The sequence below is a fragment of the Scyliorhinus torazame genome, chromosome 3 (assembly GCF_047496885.1).
Source record: "Scyliorhinus torazame isolate Kashiwa2021f chromosome 3, sScyTor2.1, whole genome shotgun sequence".
In the NCBI taxonomy this organism is placed as follows: domain Eukaryota; kingdom Metazoa; phylum Chordata; class Chondrichthyes; order Carcharhiniformes; family Scyliorhinidae; genus Scyliorhinus; species Scyliorhinus torazame.
In genome coordinates, this window is record NC_092709.1 from 347,120,271 (window position 1) to 347,142,838 (window position 22,568).

General features: G+C 49.3%; 1 protein-coding gene across 1 annotated transcript in view; it reads right to left on the bottom strand.

Annotated features, from left to right (window-relative positions):
* The window catches only part of dysf (dysferlin, limb girdle muscular dystrophy 2B (autosomal recessive)), a 427,787-nt gene that overhangs the window by 192,114 nt on the left and 213,105 nt on the right, over positions 1 to 22,568 (bottom strand). The window contains exons 19-21 of the mRNA XM_072497740.1: positions 15,740 to 15,917; positions 12,912 to 13,036; positions 12,302 to 12,408 (exon numbers count right to left, since the gene is read on the bottom strand). Coding sequence (XP_072353841.1) covers positions 12,302 to 12,408; positions 12,912 to 13,036; positions 15,740 to 15,917 — 410 coding nt within the window. The remainder of the gene's footprint in view (positions 1 to 12,301; positions 12,409 to 12,911; positions 13,037 to 15,739; positions 15,918 to 22,568) is intronic.

A 22,568-nucleotide genomic window follows, 5' to 3' on the forward strand; every position in this document is an offset into this window, starting at 1 on the left:
TCTATAGTAAAGACTGAGAGTTATTCTCTATGATATACACTGAGTGTCATTCTCTATAATATACACTGAGAGTTATTCTCTATAATATAGACTGAGAGTTATTCTCAAAAATATACACTGGGTGTTATTCTCCATAATATACACTGAGTGTTATTCTCTATAATGTACACTGAGAGTTATTCCCTATAACATAGACTGAGAGTTATTCTCTATGATATACACTGAGTGTTATTCTCTATAATATACACTGAGAGTTATTCTCTATGATATACACTGAGTGTCATTCTCTATAATATACACTGAGTTATTCTCTATGATATACACTGAGTGTTATTCTCTATAATATACACTGAGTGTTATTCTCGATAATATACACTGGGTATTACTCTCTATGATATACACTTGTTATTATTCTCTATAATATACACTGAGTGTTATTCTCTATAATATACACTGAGTGTTATTCTCTATAATATACACTGAGAGTTATTCACTATAATATACACAGAGTGTTATTCTCTATTATATACACTGGGTGTTATTCTCTGTAATACACACTGGGTGTTATTCTCCATAATATACACTGACTGGTATTCTCTATAATATACACTGGTTGTTATTCTCCATAATATACACTGAGTGGTATTCTCTATAATATACACTGAATGTTATTCTCGATAATATACACGGAGTGTTATTCCCTATAATATACACTGGGTGTTATTCTCTATAATATAGACTAAGAGTTATTCTCTATGATATACACTGAGTGTCATTCTCTATAATATACACTGAGAGTTATTCTCTAAAATATAGACTGAGAGTTATTCTCAATAATATACACTGGGTGTTATTCTCCATAATATAAACTGAGTGTTATTCTCTATAATGTGCACTGACTGTTCTTCTATATAATATAGACTGAGAGTTATTCTCTATGATATACACTGAGTGTTATTCTCTATAATATACACTGAGAGTTATTCTCTATGATATACACTGAGTGTCATTCTCTATAATATACACTGAGAGTTATTCTCTATGATATACACTGAGTGTTATTCTCTATAATATACACTGGGTATTATTCTCTATAATATACACTGAGAATTATTCTCTATAATATACACTGAGAGTTAGTTTCCGTAATATACACTGAGTGTTATTCTCTACAACATACACTGAGAGTTATTCTCTATAACATACACTGAGAGTTATTCTCTATAATATACACTGGGTGTTATTCTCCATAATATTGACTGATTGTTATTCTCTATAATATACACAGAGTGTTATTCTCTATAATATACACTGGGTGTTATTCTCTGTAATATACACTGGGTGTTATTCTCTATTATTCTCTATAATATGCACTTAGTGTTATTCTCCATAATATTGACTGATTGTTTTTCTCTATAATATACACTGAGACTTATTCACTATAATATACACTGAGTGCTATTCTCTATAATATACACTGGGTGTTAGTCTCCATAATATTGACTGATTGTTATTCTCTATAATATAAACAGAGTTATTCACTATAATATACACAGAGTGTTATTCTCTATAATATACACTGAGTGTTATTCTCTATAATATACACTGAGTGTTATTCTCTATAATATACACTGAGAGTTATTCACTATAATATAGACAGAGTGTTATTCTCTATAATATACACTGGGTGTTATTCTCTGTAATACACACTGGGTGTTATTCTCTATAATATACACTGAGTGTTATTCTCCATAATATACACTGAGAATTATTCTCTATAATATACACTGAGTGTTATTCTCTATAACATCCACTGAGAGCTATTCTCTGTAATGCACACTGGGTGTTATTCTCTATAATATACACTGAGTGTTATTCTCCATAATATACACTGAGAATTATTCTCTATAATATACACTGAGTGTTATTCTCTATAACATACACTGAGAGTTATTCTCTATAATATAGGGCGTCATTCTCCGACCCGCTGGGGGTCGGAGAATGGCCGTTGGCCGCCGTGAATCCCGCCCCCGCCCCCGCCGAAGTCTCCGAAGGGAGAAAAGTCGGCGGGGCGTTAATGGCGCTGCTGCCGCGGAGAATGTCACGGGTCTGCGCAAGGCAGCCGATTTTCGGCCTGCCGATATTCTCCCTTCCGGATGGGCTGAAGTCCCGTCGACGTGATGACCGCTCACGTCGACGTGAATCAAACCTCCTTTTCATTGGCGTGACCCGGTGCTCCAGGCTCACGCCGACCAGCGTGGAGGTGAGTGACGGCCTGGGGGGTTGGCTCTGGGCAGGAAATGCCGTGGCCGCAGACTGATTGTGTGAGGAGAGGTGTGTCTCGGCTTGTGTGTGTGTGTGCGGCGGGGGGGGTGGGGGGGGTGGTTAGAGTAGGCTGGGCTCCGGGGGAGTGCCGGGAGGGGGTCCGTGCCGGGGTGGAGGTTGGGGGGGGAGGGTCCGTGCTGGGGTGAAGGTTGGGGGTTGGGGGGGGTCCGTGCCGGGGTGGAGGTTGGGGAGGGGGTCCGTGCCGGGGTGGAGGTTGGGGGTTGGGGGGGTCCGTGCTGGGGTGGAGGTTGGGGGTTGGGGGGGTCCGTGCCGGGGTGGAGGTTGGGGGGGGCTCCGTGCCGGGGTGGAGGTGGGGGGGGGGGTCCGTGCTGGGGTGGAGGTTGGGGGGTGGGTCCGTGCCGGGGTGGAGGTTGGGGGTTGGGGGGGGTCCGTGCTGGGGTGGAGGTTTGGGGGGGGTCCGTGCCGGGGTGGAGGTTGGGGGGGGCGTCCGTGCCGGGGTGGAGGTTGGGGGGTGTCCGTGCCGGGGTGGAGGTTGGGGGGCGGGTCCGTGCTGGGGTGGAGGTTGGGGAGGGGGTCCGTGCCGGGGTGGAGGTTGGGGGGGGGTCCGTGCCGTGGTGGAGGTTGGGGAGGGGGTCCGTGTCGGGGTGGAGGTTGGGGGTTGGGGGGGTCCGTGCTGGGGTGGAGGTTGAGGTTGGGGGGGGTCCTTGCCGGGGTGGAGGTTGGGGGGGGCTCCGTGCCGGGGTGGATGTTGGGGGGGGTCCGTGCCGGGGTGGAGATTGGGGGTTGGGGGGGTCCGTGCTGGGGTGGAGGTTGGGGGGGGGGGTCCGTGCCGGGGTGGAGGTTGGGGGGGGGCTCCGTGCCGGGGTGGAGGTTGGGGGGGTGGTCCGTGCTGGGGTGGAGGTTGGGGAGGGGGTCCGTGCCGGGGTGGAGGTTGGGGGGGAGTGTCCGTGCCGGGGTGGAGGTTGGGGAGGGGGTCCGTGCTGGGGTGGAGGTTGGGGGGGCGGTCCGTGCCGAGGAGGGTGATGGGAGGTGAAATGAGTTGGTCCACCTGGCCAGGTGCCAGCCTCCAACAGTTGGACCCATGCGGTCCATGCCACCTGGCTGGGGGGAGGAGGGGATATGGGCAATGATGACATGTCGTCGTTCCCCTCCCCCCCACCAGGCCGTCATGTTTTCAGATCATCCAGCGATGTTGGCCGCCGTGGTGGCAGCCGCTCATGTCTATGTTGCCCTGGATGAGGAGGAGGAGGAGGAGGAGCGTGCCAGAGAGGCGGCGCAGGCTGCCGCAGAGGGGCAGGCGGCAGCCGCCCAGGCTGGAGGGACACCTGACCGACAGGACGAGGAGGGGGAGGAGGACATCGCGTCCCCACGGCAACGGAGGCACCCGAGGGCGCCCTGTGTGTACCGGCCCCGGCAGTCATACCAGGACCTCACGGACCGGGAATGCAGGAGGAGACTCCGGATGAGCCGGGAAACCGTGGCACACATCTGCCACCTGCTGGCACACCTGTCACCGTGTGGCACTGGCGGGGGACACCCTCTCCCCGTGTCCGTCAAGGTTACGGTGGCCCTGAACTTTTATGCAACGGGGTCATTCCAGGCACCGAGTGGGGACCTGTCCGGCATATCGCAGACATCGGTGCACCGGTGCACCCGGGCAGTGACAGATGCCCTATATGCCATGGCGCACCGCTACATCCGCTTCCCCGTGGATCAGGCCAGCCAAGAAGCCCGGGCCGTGGGCTTCTCTGCCGTTGCCGGGTTCCCCATGGTCCAGGGCGCGATCGATGGGATGCACGTCGCCGTGCGGCCACCTGCAGATAACAGGGCCGTGTTCACCAATAGGAAGGGGACCTATTCGATGAACATACTGGTGGTCTGCGACCACCGCATGATGATCCTGCACGTCTGCGCCCGTCACCCAGGCAGTGTACACGACTCATTCGTGTTGTCGCGGTCATCCATCCCCGGCATGTACGAGGGACGCCATCCCCGGCTGAGGGGCTGGTTGCTGGGCGACAGGGGCTACCCATTGCGATCGTGGCTGATGACGCCTATACGGAGGCCACGCAATGAGGCGGAGAACCGCTACAATGATGCCCATGTAGCGACAAGGGGAGTGATCGAGAGGTGCTTTGGCGCGCTGAAGATGCGTTTCAGGTGCCTGGACCTCGCTGGGGGCGCCCTCCAGTATCGGTCAGATAGGGTCGGCTGCATCATTGTGGTGTGCTGCGTCCTGCACAACATAGCCCAGCAGAGGGGCGATGTGCCGCAGGCAGAGGAGGGCGGAGTGGAGGAGCAGCAGGAAGAGGCCCAGTCCTCCCCAGATGAGGGGGATGGGGGCAATGGTCAGGGCAGACGGGGTAGACACAGGCGGGTGGCTGTCCACCGTTACCGGCTGGCCCAGCGGGCACGGGACAGACTGATAGACGCCCGCTTCACTGACTAGATGGGCGTGGGAATCGGGTAGTATGGCCACAGACCGCACACCATGGCAGCAGCCGACCACCCACACCCCCCACCCATCCACCCACCCAGCACCCTCACCCCCCTCCCCAACCCCACCCACCCCACCCGCATGCACACCACCCCCCCCCATTGCCGATCCACCGGCGGCACAACGGGCTGGGCTCACCCAGTTGCAGGTGGACGCGTGTCTATCGCAGGCCATGGAGGATGATGACAACCCGCCCTGCGATGAGCTCCTGGCTCTACATCGTTGGACTATGTCTGACCCATGGCCACAGTACCACCATCCACCCGGACCATCCCTGCATGCGGCTGTGACACTGCAGCGCACGGTCCCATCCTCTGCCCGGGGGATGTTGATGGCGGCCCAGGGGGAAGGGGGCAGACTCACCTGGGGCTGAGGTAAGACCACCCCTCACACACACACTTGCGCTCAACGTACATGACACGCCCGCACACTTTGGACAGAGCACAAAGGCAGCTTCGGTAGGTGTAACATTGACTTTAATAACCAAAGGAGTTCATGCACGTGCCCTAGCCCCTAAAACTCATCTGTGCCCTGCACCCGTGCCAACTTACTCAGTGTCTAATTGTTTGGCCTTACGGGCCCTTTGACTACGTCTCCGTGGTTCCCCAGACGGTACAGCAGAACTGGAGGTGGACTCCTGTGATTCCTGCCCTCTGACACTGGATCCCTTTGGCGGCCGTTTCCTGGGGCGTCCCTAGATGGGCCAGGCTGCGGCCCGGGCGACTGGGATGGCGAGCTGCCAGCCTGTCCTGCCCGTTGCCCACCCGATGCACCTGGGACGGAAGGGGGGGAGTCCGAGGTGTCGCGGTGTACCGGGACCTCCCCTACAGAGGGAGCCGGGACGGACCACACCACCTCCTCCTCCCTCGGGGTGCCCGATGGCCCCCAGGCCTCTACATGGGTGGGGGATGCGAACGGACTGGCCATCCGACGCCCCCCCGACATCTGGCGCTGCCAGTCCTGGAGGCCCGTGCTGGTATCGACAGGGGTCTGCAGGTTTGCAGCCATGGAGCTCAGGGGGTTGGCAAACCCTGTCTGTGACAGTGCGACGCCGGCTCGCACATGGCCACTGGGGCCGATGCCCTCAGCGATGGCCTGCTGAGACTGGGCCATAGCCTGCAGAGACTGGGCCATGGCCTGCTGAGACTGGGTCATGGCCTGCTGAGACTGGGCCATGGCCTGCAGAGACTGGGCTATGGCGTTGAGCGCCTCTGCCATCTGGCGCTGGCACTGGCTCATGGCCTCCTGTGAGAATGCAGCCATTTCCTGGGCCACAGACACCGCCTGCACGGAAGGCCCCAGGCCTCGCAAACCGTTCCCCATGTCTGACACCGTCGCAACCATTGCCTCCACCGCGGACGCCACCCGTGCGGTGTCAGCCTGGGTGGCACGCATGACCGGGACCACTCCCAGCTCCTGGACGCGGGTGGACTCCTCCACCTGCGACCGCAGCCGCCGCAAGCCGCCCGTCACCCTCTTCGCTTGTCCCCGGGTCGGTGGTTGCATCGGATCTATGTGTGGGTGTGGTAACTGCACGAACCCGGGATCCATCTGGGCGGCAGATGTTCGCTTGGCCTGGGCTGCCCTCCGACCGCCCGGTCCCTCTGCTGCTCCTACCTCCACCTGCTGTACCGGGACAGCTGTGTTGTGCGCACCAGTGAGTGTACCAGACGCCTCATCACTAAAGTGCCCAACCGTGGTGAGTGTTTCTGCGATGGTGGAGGGTGTTGGTGACAGCAGTGGCGTTGTGTCGTGCTCTTCGTCCCACTCTGAGTCCATGGCACTTTGGGGTGGGGGTTCGTCTCCCATCCACTCTGAGTCACTGTCCGGTATTTCGTCTTCCTGGGTAGTGCTGTCCCGGGTAGTGCTGTACCGGGTAGGGGTGTCCCGGGTAGTGGTGTCCTGGGTAGTGGTGTCCTGGGTAGTGGTGTCCTGGGTAGTGGTGTCCTGGGTAGTGGTGTCCTGGCTCGGATGTGACGGGGGCCTGTGGCTGCCCCCCTCATCGCTGGGTGGTCGCTCCCGCACGTGACGGGGGTGTCGTCTCCCTGTTGCTCCAGGTCTCTCCGTCTCCCGTGGTGTGCGAGGGGCATCCTGCGGGTGTCGCATGCTGGAGGGTCCGGGTCTCTCCATCTCCCGTGGTCTCCGAGGGGCATCCTGCGGGCGTCGCATGCTGGAGGGTCCGGGTCTCTCCGTCTCCCGTGGTCTCCGAGGGGCATCCTGCGGGCGTCGCATGCTGGAGGGTCCGGGTCTCTCCGTCTCCTGTGGTCTCCGAGGGGCATCCTGCGGGCGTCGCATGCTGGAGGGTGCGGTTCTCTCCGTCTCCTGTGGTCTCCGAGGGGCATCCTGCGGGCGGTGTGCACCTGCGGGGATGGGTGCCTGGACGTTTGGTCCTGCGATACACAATGAAGCATGCATGGTTAGACATCAGGCAGTGATCAGATGATACGGGGGAGGGGGATATAGGGGAGGGGGGATATGGGGACGGGCTGTCGGTGGCTCACTTGCTGGTGGGCCCCCGACCTCTGCATCAGCAACCTCCCGGTCCTCAGGTCCGCCAGCCAGTTCCAGGGCCCTTTCCTCGTGTACGGTCAGTGGCCTCTCATCAGCGGGCCCTCCTCCAGTCCTCACATGCTCCCGATTGTTGTGTGCGCGCTTCTCCTGTGGGGGGGGGGTGGTGGCAGGGGTAAAAGGCAACAGTGTTAGGCAGGTATATGAATGCACGCCATCGGTTGCGCGTGCATTGCAGAGGTTAAGGTTAGGGCTGGATTCACTTGGGGATATGGGGGAGGGGGGATATGGGGGAGGGGGGATATGGGGGAGGGGGGATATGGGGGATATGGGGGAGGGGGGATATGTGGGATATGGGGAGGGGGATATGGGGAGGGGGATATGGGGGAGGGGGGTATGGGGGAGGGGGGTATGGGGGATATGGGGAGGGGGGATATGGGGGAGGGGGGATATGGGAGATATGGGGGAGGGGGGATATGGGGGAGGGGGGATATGGGGGATATGGGGGAGGGGGGATATGGGGGAGGGGGATATGGGGGAGGGGGGATATGGGGGAGGGGGGATATGGGGAGAGGGGATATGGGGGAGGGGGGATATGGGGGAGGGGGGATATGGGGTAGGGGGGATATGGGAGTGGGGGGATATGGGGGAAGGGGGATATGGGGGATATGGGGAGGGGGGATATGGGGAGGGGGGATATGGGGAGGGGGATATGGGGAAGGGGGGATATGGGGGAGGGGGGATATGGGGGAGGGGGGATATGGGGGTGGGGGGATATGGGGGAAGGGGGAAATGGGGGATATGGGGAGGGGGGATATGGGGGAGGGGGGATATGGGGGAGGGGGATATGGGGGAGCGGGGATATGGGGGAGGGGGGATATGGGGGATATGGGGAGGCTCACCCTGCCTGCTCTGACGAGGTCGTTCACCTTCTTGTGGCACTGGGTGCCTGTCCGTGGTGTCAGGGCCACAGCGATGACGGCCTCTGCCACTTCCCTCCACAGACGCCGGCTGTGGCGTGGGGCAACTCTGCGGCCGTGTCCGGGATACAGGGCGTCCCTCCTCTGCTCCACCGCGTCCAGGAGCGCCTCCACATCGCGTGACTCGAACCTCGGGGCTGAGCGACGGCCAGCCATCCAGTCGGGTGTTGCGGTCGGGTGTTCCGGTCGGGTGGGGGGGAGCTGCGCGGCCTTATGAGCCGTCACGCCGTGCAGCGCGTATGACGCTGCACGGCGTGAACCACTGCGCAAGCGCGGATCCCGTTACGTCGCTGCTAGCCCATTTCGGGCCGGAGACTATCGACCCATTTTTATGACGTGACGCAAGTGGGATTTGCGCCGTTTTTTGCGACGATCGGCGGACTTTCCTCCGATAACGGAGAATTTCGCCCATAATCTGGATGTTATTCTCTATAATATACACTGAGAATTATTCTCTATTAATATACACTGGGTGTTATTCTCCATAACATACACAGAGAATTATTCCTCTATTATATACACTGGGTGTTATTCTCTATAATATACACTGAGTGTTATTCTCCGTAAAATACACGGAGAATTATTCTCTATAATATACACTGAGTGTTATTCTCTATAATATACACTGAGAGTTATTCTCTATAATATACACTGGGTGTTATTCTCTATAACATACACTGAATGTTATTCTCTATTATTCTCTATAATATATACTGAGTGTTATTCTCTGTAATATACACTGATAATTATTCTCTATTATATACATTGGGTGTTATTCTCTATAATATACACTGAGAGTTATTCTCTATAATATACACTGAGGGTTATTCTCCATAATGTACACTGAGAATTATTCTCTATAATATACATTGAGTGTTATTCTCTATAACATACACTGAGAGTTATTCTCAATAATATGCACTGAGAGTTATTCTCTATAATATACACTGGGTGTTATTACTCTAATATACACTGAATGTTATTCTCTATAATATACACTGGGTGTTATTCTCTATAATATACACTGGGTGTTATTCTCTATAATATACACTGGGTGTTATTCTCTATCATATACACTGAGTGTTATTCTCTATAATATACACTGAGTGTTATTCTCTATAATATACACTGGGTGTTATTCTCTATAATATTCACTGAATGTTATTCTCTATAATATACACTGGGTGTTATTCTCTGTAATATACACAGGGTGTTATTCTCCATAATATACACTGAGTGTTATTCTCTATAATATACACTGGGTGTTATTCTCTATAATTTACAGTGAGAGGTATATTCTATAATATACACTGGGTGTTATTCTCTATAATATACACTGAGTGTTATTCTCTATAATATACACTGAGAGTTATTCTCTACAATTTACCCTGAAGTTATTCTCTATAATATACACTGAGTGTTATTCTCTATAATATACACTGAGAGTTATTCTCTACAATTTACCCTGAAGTTATTCTCTATAATATACACTGTGTGTTATTCTCTATAATATACACTGAGTGTTATTCACTATAATATACACTGGATGTTATTCTCTATAATATACACATAGAGTTATTCTCTATAATATACACTGAGTGTTATTCTCTATAATATACACTGGGTGTTATTCTCTATAATATACACTGAGTGTTATTCTCTACAATTTACACTGAGAGTTATTCTCTATAATATACACTGGGTGTTATTCTCCATAATATACACTGAGTGTTATTCTCTATAATATGCACTGGGCGTTATTCTCTATAATTTACACTGAGAGGTATTCTCTATAATATACACTGGGTGTTATTCTCTATAATTTACACTGAGAGGTATATTCTATAATATACACTGGGTGTTATTCTCTATAATATACACTGGGTGTTATTCTCTATAATATACACTGGGCGTTATTCTCTATAATATACACTGAGTGTTATTCTCTATAATATACACTGAATGTTATTCTCTATAATATACACTGAGTGTTATTCTCTACAATTTACACTGAGAGTTATTCTCTATAATATACACTGGGTGTTATTCTCTATAATATACACTAAGTGTTATTCTCTATAATATACACTGGGTGATATTCTCTATAATTTACACTGAGATGTATTCTCTATAACATACACTGAGTGTTATTCTCTATAATATACACTGGGTGATATTCTCTATAATTTACACTGAGATGTATTCTCTATAATATACACTGAGTGTTATTCTCTATAATATACACTGAGTGTTATTCTCTATAATATACACTGGGTGTTATTCTCTATAATTTACACAGAGGTATATTCTATAATATACACTGGGTGTTATTCTCTATAATATACACTGAGTGGTATTCTCTGTAATATACACAGGGTGTTATTCTCCATAATATACACTGAGTGTTATTCTCTATAATATACACTGAGTGTTATTCTCTATAATATACACTGGGTGATATTCTCTATAATTTACACTGAGATGTATTCTCTATAATATACACTGGGTGTTATTCTCTATCATATACACTGAGTGTTATTCTCTATAATATACACTGAGAGTTATTCTCTACAATTTACCCTGAAGTTATTCTCTATAATATACACTGTGTGTTATTCTCTATAATATACACTGAATGTTATTCTCTATAATATACACTGAGTGTTATTCTCTACAATTTACACTGAGAGTTATTCTCTATAATATACACTGGGTGTTATTCTCTATAATATACACTGAGTGTTATTCTCTATAATATACACTGGGTGATATTCTCTATAATTTACACTGAGATGTATTCTCTATAATATACACTTAGTGTTATTCTCTATAATATACACTGAGTGTTATTCTCTATAATATACACTGGGTGTTATTCTCTATAATTTACACAGTGGTATATTCTATAATATACACTGGGTGTTATTCTCTATAATATACACTGAGTGTTATTCTCTGTAATATACACAGGGTGTTATTCTCCATAATATACACTGAGTGTTAGTCTCTATAATATACACTGAGTGTTATTCTCTATAATATACACTGGGTGTTATTCTCTATAATTTACAGTGAGAGGTATATTCTATAATATACACTGGGTGTTATTCTCTATAATATACACTGAGTGTTATTCTCTATAATATACACTGAGAGTTATTCTCTACAATTTACCCTGAAGTTATTCTCTATAATATACACTGTGTGTTATTCTCTATAATATACACTGAGTGTTATTCACTATAATATACACTGGATGTTATTCTCTATAATATACACATAGAGTTATTCTCTATAATATACACTTGGTGTTATTCTCCATAATATACACTGAGTGTTATTCTCTATAATATACACTGAGTGTTATTCACTGTAATATACACTGGATGTTATTCTCTATAATATACACTGGATGTTATTCTCTATAATATCCACTGAGAGTTATTCTCTATAATATACACTTGGTGTTATTCTCCATAATATCCACTGAGAGTTATTCTCTATAATATACACTGGGTGTTATTCACTATAATATACACTGGATGTTATTCTCTATAATATATACTGAGTGTTATTCAACATAATATACAGTTTATTTCTAGAATATACACTGGAGGTTACTCTCTATTATATACACTGGCGGGTATTTTCTATGATATACTCATGATGTTATTCTCTATAATATACATTGGCTGTTACTTTCTAACATAGGCGGTGGGTATTCTCAATAATAGACACTTGTTGTTACTCTGTATAATGTACACTGTTTGTTACTCTATAACGCATTCATTGGGTTTCACTCTATATGTTATACACTGGTTGTTATTCTCTATATCATGGATATTGGATGTTCATCAACAATATATTGTCATTAATATACACTGGGTGTTATTTCCTGTAATATACACTGGGTGTTATTTCCTGTAATATACACTGGGTGTTACTCTCTAAACTCTCCTCTGAGTGTTATTCTTTATAAATGCATGCATTGCCCTGTGATCTGTATGGATGTTTTCTTTCTCAACACTACCTGCAGTCAGTGATGACAAAGTCAATCAGTTCATCAATTCTTGTCTTCACTTCACTCTCAGAACTCTTCGCCTTGACGGCAAGATGGAGCAGCTCGAGGTAGTATTCCTACAAAGCACATGGGAGCACAGGCATGTCAAATAAAACATGGGAGTACAGCCATGTAAAAAAAGCACAGGGTCACATGCATGTTCAGTGGACTAGTGCTCGGGGTAGAGGCCAGTACCAAGGGAGGAGCAAGTGCCTCGGGGATTGGTGAGTGCCAGGGGTGAGTTCCAAAATTAGGGATCTGTTCCCAGGAGGATGGGCCCCCTTGAACCATCTCCCCCTGGGCTTATAGAACCCTGTCCCAGTTTGCAGAACTCAGGATGGGGTGGGCCAAACGGCTCTTGGAATCATTGCAAGTGCTGACCATGAGGTGACCTCCCACTGACCCCACAAACGCCAATAGGAAAACATGGCCAAAAGGTCGAAGGTTGTCCCCAGCCCCACCCCCCCCCCCCCCCCCCCCCCCCCCGGTCACTTTGGAAATTTCTGGACCTTTCTTTCCATGTCTCTCCATTATCCATCAGAGTTCCACCCCAGCCAGCCCCCGCCCAGTCAACACTCACCAGTCTGCCCACAGCATTCAGCAAGATGTTCAGGGCATCGATCCTGAAGCTAATATCCTCCCAGTATGACGACAGGACCACCACCGGCTTGACGTTACTCCACGGCAGAAAGTAGTAATGGCAACCTTGAGAAAGATCCGGAACAATGAGTGAGCGTCGCTCCCAGAGTCACCCGGCTCTCATTCATCCCCCTCCCTGAAACTTGTTCCTAGATATCATTCCATAGTTACCACCGTAATATTGTGAGTCCTTCAACGATAACATTGGCGTGGTTCGAGTCCAAATGGTTTGAAAAAATAAGTTGTAATGGTCAGGATCCAGCGGCCTCATCAGGCCCAACTTGGTACCGAGACGAGGTCGTTGAATCTCGTGAGAGGTCTCTCGCAAGATTTGCCACCCTCGAAACGTCTCACGTGATTCACACCCTCCTTTAGGCTCATTTAAATATATGTTCGCCGGATTCACCCAGTGCCGCGACTGGGAGACCTCGCAGGGCACCGTGTAGTAATGGTCCACGCAAACTTGGACCAGGTGTACCAACACCTTGGGGATCTGCCAAGCCTTTGGAGACCCTCAGGTAGTTGGGACAGGGTAGGGTGGTCCCCTGCCACCCCCCTGGCACCTGGGCACCTTGGCATTGCCAGCCTGGCACCCTAGCAGTGCCAGTGTGCCTGGATGCCAGGTTGGTACTGCCAGGGATTGAGCTCAGGGGGCCTTACCAGTTGGGGAGGTGTGAGGGGGAGCTCCCGATGGCCTACCTAAGGTTGGGGGCTCGAGAACGGAGGAGGGGGGCCTGAAAAGAGGGGGGGGGGGGAAGATTGGAGGTGCCAGACAAAATGGTGCCCCGATCGGCGAGGAGCCTTTCCTGCTGGACCTGTCAGCAGGGAATTACTCTAAGTGCAGCCTTAGCAGAGACAAACTCCCGACGCCAAAAGAAATGGGGAAGTGCTGTTGTGTACCCAGCTTTCTTCAATAAACAACAAATTATTGGTTTATTATGAAACCAGACACACAGCCGAATGGGTAAAAGTCAGGCTCGATGGTGAAATCCTTGAGGTGGTGTCCGGTTTTTCAGTTGCTTTCTCAGCTCTGGTCTGCGAAACAATCGATGACCTTTGCACTCGGGTGGGCTTTGAGCAAAACATGCAGTCGGTCGATTTTCGAACATGAAAAGTGACCTCGGTCAAACTTCCATTCAATTTTTCTTTTCCACCGTGTCTTCTTTAGCCAAGTTGTTGAACTTTCTTATTTCCTCCAAAGCAAAACTTTCAAATGCAACTTTCCAAAGTTTGTTTTTTTCCAAAGCCATTAGCCAGCATGTGACCCTTTTGTAAACAGTCTACCAGGGTCAAGAGGTAGCCAGCTTCATTAAAACTGCTTAATTACCTTTACTTAGGAAACGCTGGGTGGAATTCTCCATTCGGAGACTATGTTCAAGATGAATTTGAAGCCTACTTGTGACAATAAGCGATTTTCATTTCATTTCATTTCATTGCTAGTGATTTGCACTCCCTTGCTTCATTCATCTCCCTTCATGGATGAATAAATCTAAGTGCTCTAACTACAATGTTTAAAAACATCAACCACTTCAAAGATTGGTATCAATTTCCAGCTGAGCACTTCAAAATCACTCAAGCGTGAAGGGAGTGATCGGAATGGATTTAACTCTCTTTGATGTGGTTGGTGTTTGTAAACATTGCGGTTACAGCAGTTAGAGTTACTCATCCATGAAAGAAGATGAATGAAGCAACGCTGACACCTGTGTTTCTGGAAGCTGTCAATCACAGCCCACTAAAAGAAATGAATGAATGGCTTGCAGCTAAATTTTCTGAGGGGTTTTAACACAGATCAATGCTTTTCTCCTTCCATGAATGGACACATGGTGCTCCCTCTGTCTGAGCCAGCAGGTGGGTATGCCCAGGTGAGTGCTACAAAAGTAGTTTCTTTCATTGCTCTCTAGCGTCCAGACAGGGGGGGGGGGGTCCCTTTAGTTAGGGGGTCTCCCGAATGCAGAATTCCGCCCATTAAGACCTGTTTGCATCCATTTGCACTCTCCCACTGGTGTGTGGGCACAAACTGTAATCCAGATGCCAGCGGGGGGCTGGAGCCCCTCAAACAGGTACTGATCCCGTTTTTACCCCAGTCACACGATGCTCCGCCGCATCGGAAACCCTGCTATCAGTGGCGGAAAACCGTGAATCCGGCCCATTGGCCTTCACAGGAGCAGCCAGAGTCCACACATTAACCCTTTAACGGACAGTGTCTTTAAAAAAACACAAATTCTTCCAGAATATTCTTAGTCGTTGAAGATGAACCATTTTCTGTGATTAAAGCATTTATGATAACAAGTCTTCAGTACCATGGCCGGGACATTGTCCGGCCTTTGCAGTATCCAGTGCCTTCAGCCGTTTCTTGCTATCACGTGGAGTACTGACTGAAGACTGACATCTGTGATGCTGGGGATCTCCGGAGGAGACCGAGAGGGATCATCCACTCGGCACCTCTGGCTGAAGATTGTTGCGAATGCCTCAGCCTCGTCTTTTGCACAGATGTGCTGGGCTCCCCCATCATTGAGGATGGGGATATTTGTGGGGCCTCCTCCTCCAATGAGTCGCTGAATTGTCCACCACCATCCCCCTCACAGGCTAACTCCACCAACTGTGTTCACAAACAAATCTCATGCCTTCCTATTTGTGTATTTGCAAATCAAGGCAAAATAAATTCCCGACACATTCTCCTATTTGGGTGCAAGGCAAAATCAATTCCCAGCTCATCTGTATATATGTAAATAAGATGAAAGTCGTTACCCAGACGATGTGCAGACCTACCATCGAACACGGCCCGGCTGTACTGGGTGGTGGAGGCCAGCGGCAGGCAGGTGGCATCAAACTTGTTGCCATAGTTGCCGATGCTGACCTCAAACTGGATGGCATCGCCCACCTCCTGGAGCATGGTGGCGGAGTAAAAGACGGCGCATAGGTGGAACCTACGCCGACGGAGGTGTTTCTGGGAAGAAGAATGAGGAGATGGTCACAAGGCTTTCGAGAGGGTGTAGAAGAGAATTACTAGGATGTTGCCTGGTATGGAGGGCATTAGCTATGACGAGCGGTTGAATAAACTCGGTTTGTTCTCACTGGAACGAAGGAGGTTGAGGGGAGACCTGATAGAGGTCTACAAAATTATGAGGGGCATAGACAGGGTGGATAGTCAGAGGCTTTTCCCAGGGTAGATGGATCAATTACTAGGGGGCATCGGTTTAAGGTGAGAGGGGCAAGGTTTAGAGTAGATGTACGAGGCAAGTTTTTTACACAGAGGGTAGTGGGTGCCTGGAACTCGCTACCAGAGGAGGTGGTGGAAGCAGGGACGATAGTGACATTTAAGGGGCATCTTGACAAATACATGAATAGGATGGGAATGGAGGGATACATAGAACATACAGTGCAGAAGGAGGCCACTCGGCCCATCGAGTCTGCACCGACCCACTTCAGCCCTCACTTCCACCCTATCCCCGGAACCCAATAACCACTCCTAACCTTTTTGGTCACTAAGGGCAATTTAGCATGGCCAATCCACCTAACCTGCACGCCTTTGGACTGTGGAAGGAAACCGGAGCACCCGGAGGATGTGCAGACTCCGCACAGACAGTGACCCAGTGGAGAATCAAACCTGGGACCCTGGTGCTGTGAAGCCACAGTGCTAATCACTTGTGCTACCCGTGCTGCCCTAGATATGGACCCAGGAACTGCAGAAGATTTTAGTTTAGACGGGCAGCATGGCCGGCACAGGCTTGGAGGGCTGAAGGGCCTGTTCCTGTGCTGTACTTTTCTTTGTTCTTTGTTCTTATGGCGGTAAATTAACAGTGGGAAACATTCAAAGAAACAAGGACATAGCTGAGGAATTAAATGAATGCGTTGTAGCTCCCTTCATCACAGAAGAATATTCTACCCAGACAGTGGTGAAAGAGGCCAACAGAAGAGTTTAAAATTGAAAAGGAGGAGCTTTTGGACAGGTCACCTGTATTTAAATTAGACTGGACGAGATGCTTCCAAGGATGCTGAGGGAGGTGAGAGTGGAAATTGCGGCCGGGATTTTTCAGTGTTCCTTCGATTCAGGTATGGTTCCAGAGGACTGGAGGATTGCAAATGGTACGCCCTTGTTCAAACCAGGCTGTGGGATTCTCCGCATCACCAGCAGCTCCCGTGGCTTTCCTGACAGCACGGGGGGGTGGGTCCACAATGGGAAACCCCATTGGCCGGCTGCAGGAACGCAGGAGGATCCCGCTGCCGGCGGTGGGGTCGCCCTCACTGGAAAACGAGGCTGGCGGGACGGAGCGTCCCGGCCGGGGTGTAAGCATAAGCCCAGCAACCACAGGGCAGTCAGCTCAACCTCGGGGGGGGGGGGGGGGGGGGGGGGTTTAAAGAAAGCCAAAATGGATTTCTTAAGGGAATACTGTGTTGCTGGAGTTTTTCTGAGGAGGTAACAAAAACAGGGTTGATGAGGGTAATGCTGTTGATGTGGTGTACATGGATTTCTGAAAGGCATTTGGTATAGTGCCACACAACAGACTTGTCAGCAAAGTTCCAGCTCACGATATACAATGGAAGTAGCAATGTGAGTATGGAATTGTCTGGGTGACAGAGTGTAGTGGTTAATGGCTGCTGTTCAGGCTGTAGGAAGGTTCAGAGTGGAGTTTCAGTGTTGGGATTATATGAAACCTGGAAGCATTGTGAACTGTGAGGAGGATAGTGTAGAACTTCAAAAGGAATGGGCGGACAGGAGGCAGATGAATGATGTGCTTCTGTGACCGCCCGGGGAATCCAGGTATACAGGGACCACATTGAAAGGTGAAGTAGGTGAAGTCCTGCTCCTATTACCTACTCTTACCTTTATCTTAACTGGGCGGGACCCAGACCCCGACGCCTGGCGAGATCGAGCTAGATCTCACGAGGCGCAACGGCTGTTGAGAAGCAAGAGGGAAGCCTCTCCTTGCATTTACCGGCCGTGTCGCGCGCTCTTTCTGCGCAACACAGATGGTCGAACGTGCCCCTAATCTCGACGTACACCCTCACGGAACCTTCTTTCATTTTAGAGATCATCACCCTTCAGCCATTTCTCTTCCAGAGAAGCGAGTGTCAGGACTTTCAGTCTCTCGAAATGGATCTAACGTCTCAGCTCTGGGAAGGTCCTTGTGAAACCTTTCTCGAAACCTCCCCATTGTTCTATGAGCATGTATAATCTGGAGCCCAGAACTTTTCATAGTGCCCCCCCCGGGCTGGCCAAACAGGGACATAGAATCACACAATGGTGTTGCACCAAATGGGGCCATTCCACCCACTATGTCTGTGTGTGCCCTTTGGCACAGCTACAAAATTAATCTCACACCACCTCCTCTTTCAATAGATTGCAGGAAATCTGAACAGGCGTAGGCCTCTCGACCCCTTGAACCCACTCCGCCATTTGATAAGACCGTGGCTGGTCTGATTGTGGGCTGAACTCCACATTCCTGTCTGTCCCCCACAGCCCTGGTCCCATTTGTCCATCAAAATATGTCTCATTCACCCTGGGATCTGTTCAATGACCAGGCCGCCGCTGGGGAAAGGAATTCCAAACACGAAACTCTCTTATCATCCGATGGTTTGTTTCCCCCGCATGGAGTGGCAATTTTTTTTACCTGTCCAAGTATTTGTCCAATTGCTATGTGAAAGTTATTATTGAACCTGCTTCCATTGCCCTCTCAGGCAGTGCCTTCTAGACCATGACAACTCGAGAGGTTCCTCAGCTCAGCTCTGCCTCTCTATCTCTGGATACCCACCGCCCTATCGGGGGGGGGGAGTGGTTACTCCAAATTCACGCCAACAATACCCTTCAAACTTGCTGATCGGTTTAGCCCACCTGACTGACCGATTTCCTACTTGTATGAGGATGTGGTTCAAAGGAACACTCTCACCTTTGCACAGGTGTTTCCTCGAGTTTCCATCAGTGGCCATGCCGCGAGAGGCCGCCGCCCTGCGCATGCGCGCCCTCAAAGCCAGAGGTGCGGGGGCCCCTATCTGCAGCGGAAGCTGCAAGCTCCACGACGGCTGCCTGCTGGCCCCCTGCAGGACTGCGAATCTGTGGCGTTTTGATCCCAATTTTCCTGGTGTTAAAGACCACAGTTTTCACGACGGCGTGGGGACATAGTCCCAAAAACGGAGAATCCAGCCCCTGATTTTTTGAACCAAATGTTTTAGTCAAAATTGGAAATATTGCAGTTCTGCAAGAACACCACCAGGTGGCGGACTGATCATTCCACAGCTCACAAGGTCCGGGCCTCAACGTGCTCTAACCTGGTAAAGAACAGTAACCTGGCACTGTGCTCTAACCTGGTAATGAACAGTAACCTGGCACTGTGCTCTAACCTGGTAATGAACAGTAACCTGGCACTGTGCTCTAACCTGATAATGAACAGTAACCTGGCACTGTGCTCTAACCTGGTAATGAACAGTAACCTGGCACTGTGCTCTAACCTGGTAATGAACAGTAACCTGGCTCTGTGCTCTAACCTGGTAATGAACAGTAACCTGACACTGTGCTCTAACCTGGTAATGAACAGTAACCTGGCACTGTGCTCTAACCTGGTAATGAACAGTAACCTGACACTGTGCTCTAACCTGGTAATGAACAGTAACCTGGCACCGTGCTCTAACTGATAATGAACAGTAACCTGGCACTGTGCTCTAACCTGGTAATGAACAGTAACCTGACACTGTGCTCTAACCTGGTAATGAACAGTAACCTGGCACCGTGCTCTAACTGATAATGAACAGTAACCTGGCACCGCGCTCTAACCTGATAATGAACAGTAACCTGGCACTGTGCTCTAACCTGGGAATGAACAGTAACCTGGCACCGTGCTCTAACCTGGTAATGGACAGTAACCTGGCTCTGTGCTCTAACCTGATAATGAACAGTAACCTGACACTGTGCTCTAACCTGGTAATGAACAGTAACCTGGCTCTGTGCTCTAACCTGGTAATGAACAGTAACCTGACACTGTGCTCTAACCTGGTAATGAACAGTAAACTGGCACCGTGCTCTAACTGATAATGAACAGTAACCTGGCACCGTGCTCTAACTGATAATGAACAGTAACCTGACACTGTGCTCTAACCTGGTAATGAACAGTAACCTGGCACTGTGCTCTAACCTGGTAATGAACAGTAACCTGGCACCGTGCTCTAACCTGATAATGAACAGTAACCTGACACTGTGCTCTAACCTGATAATGAACAGTAACCTGGCACTGTGCTCTAACCTGGTAATGAACAGTAACCTGGCACTGTGCTCTAACCTGGTAATGAACAGTAACCTGGCACTGTGCTCTAACCTGGTAATGAACAGTAACCTGGCACTGTGCTCTAACCTGGTAATGAACAGTAACCTGGCACTGTGCTCTAACCTGATAATGAACAGTAACCTGGCACTGTGCTCTAACCTGGTAATGAACAGTAACCTGGCACTGTGCTCTAACCTGATAATGAACAGTAACCTGGCACTGTGCTCTAACCTGGTAATGAACAGTAACCTGGCACTGTGCTCTAACCTGATAATGAACAGTAACCTGGCACTGTGCTCTAACCTGATAATGAACAGTAACCTGGCACTGTGCTCTAGCCTGGTAATGAACAGTAACCTGACACCGTGCTCTATCCTGGTAATGAACAGTAACCTGGCACCGTGCTCTAACCTGGTAATGAACAGTAACCTGGCACTGTGCTCTAACCTGGTGATGAACAGTAACCTGGCACTGTGCTCTAACCTGGTAATGAACAGTAACCTGGCACCGTGCTCTAACCTGATAATGAACAGTAACCTGGCACTGTGCTCTAACCTGGTAATGAACAGTAACCTGGCACCGTGCTCTAACCTGATAATGAACAGTAACCTGGCACTGTGCTCTAACTGATAATGAACAGTAACCTGGCACTGTGCTCTAACCTGATAATGAACAGTAACCTGGCACTGTGCTCTAACCTGGTAATGAACAGTAACCTGGCACCGTGCTCTAACCTGATAATGAACAGTAACCTGGCACTGTGCTCTAACTGATAATGAACAGTAACCTGGCACTGTGCTCTAACCTGGTAATGAACAGTAACCTGGCACTGTGCTCTAACTGATAATGAACAGTAACCTGGCACTGTGCTCTAACCTGATAATGAACAGTAACCTGGCACTGTGCTCTAACCTGGTAATGAACAGTAACCTGGCACCGTGCTCTAACCTGATAATGAACAGTAACCTGGCACTGTGCTCTAACTGATAATGAACAGTAACCTGGCACTGTGCTCTAACCTGATAATGAACAGTAACCTGGCACTGTGCTCTAACCTGATAATGAACAGTAACCTGGCACTGTGCTCTAACCTGGTAATGAACAGTAACCTGGCACCGTGCTCTAACCTGATAATGAACAGTAACCTGGCACTGTGCTCTAACCTGATGATGAACAGTAACCTGGCACTGTGCTCTAACCTGATGATGAACAGTAACCTGGCACTGTGCTCTAACCTGATAATGAACAGTAACCTGGCACCGTGCTCTAACCTGGTAATGAACAGTAACCTGGCACTGTGCTCTAACCTGGTAATGAACAGTAACCTGGCACCGTGCTCTAACTGATAATGAACAGTAACCTGGCACTGTGCTCTAACCTGATAATGAACAGTAACCTGGCACCGTGCTCTAACCTGATAATGAACAGTAACCTGGCACTGTGCTCTAACCTGGTAATGAACAGTAACCAGGCACTGTGCTCTAACCTGGTAATGAACAGTAACCTGGCACTGTGCTCTAACCTGATAATGAACAGTAACCTGGCACTGTGCTCTAACCTGGTAATGAACAGTAACCTGGCACTGTGCTCTAACCTGATAATGAACAGTAACCTGGCACTGTGCTCTAACTGATAATGAACAGTAACCTGGCACTGTGATCTAACCTGATAATGAACAGTAACCTGGCACCGTGCTCTAACCTGGTAATGAACAGTAACCTGGCACTGTGCTCTAACCTGGTAATGAACAGTAACCTGGCACCGTGCTCTAACCTGGTAATGAACAGTAACCTGGCACTGTGCTCTAACCTGGTAATGAACAGTAACCTGGCACTGTGCTCTAACCTGGTAATGAACAGTAACCTGGCACCGTGCTCTAACCTGATAATGAACAGTAACCTGGCACTGTGCTCTAACTGATAATGAACAGTAACCTGGCACTGTGCTCTAACCTGATAATGAACAGTAACCTGGCACCGTGCTCTAACCTGATAATGAACAGTAACCTGGCACTGTGCTCTAACCTGATAATGAACAGTAACCTGACACTGTGCTCTAACCTGATAATGAACAGTAACCTGACACTGTGCTCTAACCTGGTAATGAACAGTAACCTGGCACTGTGCTCTAACCTGGTAATGAACAGTAACCTGACACTGTGCTCTAACCTGATAATGAACAGTAACCTAGCACCGTGCTCTAACCTGATAATGAACAGTAACCTGGCACTGTGCTCTAACCTGATAATGAACAGTAACCTGGCACTGTGCTCTAACCTGATAATGAACAGTAACCTGGCACTGTGCTCTAACCTGGTAATGAACAGTAACCTGACACTGTGC